Raw genomic sequence first — 2,165 nt, 5'->3', positions numbered from 1 at the left:
ATGGTGTTAGATAAAGCACTTCTAACTTCTAAGTAATACATATCCAGACTCCAGTGCACCCACAAAAAATACATATCCAATAAAGTATTTTTAAGGTTAATATTGAGATTTAATACAGTACAGTAAAAATTTGATAAGAGATAACTCAAATCTAATAAGGGTGAATTAAGCCTATGCTGTCATACACTTTGACATGGAACTGTTGAGTTACTGTACCTCAGGTGATTTAGGCAGCCAGCAACCAGCATCACCAAATTTAGTAGAGACACAAACACAAGGACATTGCTAGTACATTTTCTTTCGTGTGTTACAGACTTAAAAAAGCTGTGAACACAAAAAAGATCCAACTTTTCAATCTATTATGCAAAATTTCAGCATTTTTTTGTTAAATCCACATTAAAAATTACTAAAAAGAAGGCAAATTTATCAACAATTTTACAATAACAACACAAACTATAATTCATTCCAAGAACTCAAATTCATTACACATGCTTTTATACAATTTGTAAGACAAACACACAAAACAACAAAAATTTAACCAGAAATTTCGAAAAAATTGGTGAATTCTTACCTGGGTTATTTGCAAAATTCCTACAATAATCTTTCCCTTCTAACAGACATTGCTCCAGCTTTCCCAACTAATAACAATTGGGACTTGTTAAACATCGTCTTGAAATTACTTGACTAAAAATCCAATCAAAACGTATATAATTTATGAAATCAAGTAAATTATATATATAATTTACCAATAAAAATGAAGAAGAAAGACTCAAATAATCAATCAAACTAAACTTTATAATATAAATACACACAACAATGCTATACAAAACATCATCCAACAACAACCCAAATTCCTCCCTCCATCCGACGAAATCCCTTCTCTAAATCCAGGTGGCGCCGACAAATGACTGGGCCCACCATACCCATCTGGAAAACTCTCCGGTGCCGGCCCAATAACCGGTGGTTGGGCCCCCACATACGGCCCACTTTTAAATTCAATCTCTTTACCTTTCCCAAAAATCTCCCTTGGTAAAAGCACACCAGAAACCCCAAAAATAGCAACCGGGTTTTGATCAAAAACCGTTTGTGTAACCACAGCTTGAATTATACCCGTATTAATCGCAACCGACCCGTTAACCCGTGAAATATTAAGTGTAAAACTACCCGCACCATTATCTTCCGTAGCTAAAGTGGGTTGAACCGGGTTTACAATCGATTCAAGTGAACCAAGTGGATAATAAGAATGAAGAACATGAAATTTCAAAACTAATGCTTTTTGATCAGCTGGTAATGCTTGTAATTGTACATTTAATGGAAGATTAGCAAAAGCTTCATCAGTAGGGACAAAAAGGGTAATTCCAGCACCACCTTCATCTTCTTCAAATTCTTCAATTACACCCGAAGCTAAAAGCATCGAAGCAGCTACATTAAAATCATGACCATCAATTAAAGCTCTAGTAATATTCAACCCAGGTGGAGGTGGTCTTGTTTCCGACGCCATCAGATCGAAACCATACGGAAACAGTAAAGAATCAACAGTAAAGATCGATAGATTATACGGCACCGTTTTAACGAAAGATAAGATATTACAAGAGAGAGAATTGTTATTAGGTGGGTGAAAAGAAACGACATCGTTTAAAGGATTGAATGTAACATTTAAAGATCCGAGATTATCGGGTGCTCTACCAGTAGTTTGTAAGAGTGTAGTAACGAGGTTTCCAGAAAGTGGGGTTTTGCGGAGATCGGAGAAAGTAAGGTATTGAAGTAAGATATGGTAGCGGATGACGTCAGCGAGAGTTGAAGGTGAGTGAGAGTGAAGGAAAGAGTTGGGTACAGCGAGGATTGTTAAGGAAGTACGGTGAGAGAGGTCGGAGGAGATACCTGTGGTTGTTAAGAGAGAAGTGAAATCGGAGAGATCTGGGTATTGTGAGAGGATGTGGGTGATGTTTAGAGTGTAGATTGGGAGGAAGAAGGTGAAGAAATAGAGGAATGTAGTGAGAGTATGGTAGGGGATTTTAGGGAGTGATACCATTTTTGAGGGGAGATTGAGGAGGAAGTGAGTGAGGGAGGGATTTAGTGAAGTGAGAGAAAGAGAGAGAGAATGAGTGAAGGAGAAAGAAGGGGGTTGTGTGTCTGATGATGATGGATGATGGATGGTGGATGGT

The 2,165-nt window shown here is 37.5% G+C and overlaps 1 protein-coding gene across 1 annotated transcript; it reads right to left on the bottom strand.

Moving 5' to 3' along the window:
• Nucleotides 1–711: 711 nt before the first annotated feature.
• Nucleotides 712–2,165, bottom strand: LOC104900118 (fasciclin-like arabinogalactan protein 4). The gene has a single exon (XM_010687463.4). It carries the CDS (start codon nucleotides 2,030–2,032, stop codon nucleotides 794–796), a length of 1,239 nt encoding a protein of 412 aa, XP_010685765.2. The 5' UTR covers nucleotides 2,033–2,165; the 3' UTR covers nucleotides 712–793.

Source organism: Beta vulgaris, chromosome 7 (genome assembly GCF_026745355.1).
Source record: "Beta vulgaris subsp. vulgaris cultivar EL10 chromosome 7, EL10.2, whole genome shotgun sequence".
Classification (NCBI taxonomy): Eukaryota; Viridiplantae; Streptophyta; class Magnoliopsida; order Caryophyllales; family Amaranthaceae; genus Beta; species Beta vulgaris.
The sequence above is the reverse complement of the archived record's forward strand: the minus strand, read 5'-3'. Positions and strand labels throughout refer to the sequence as shown.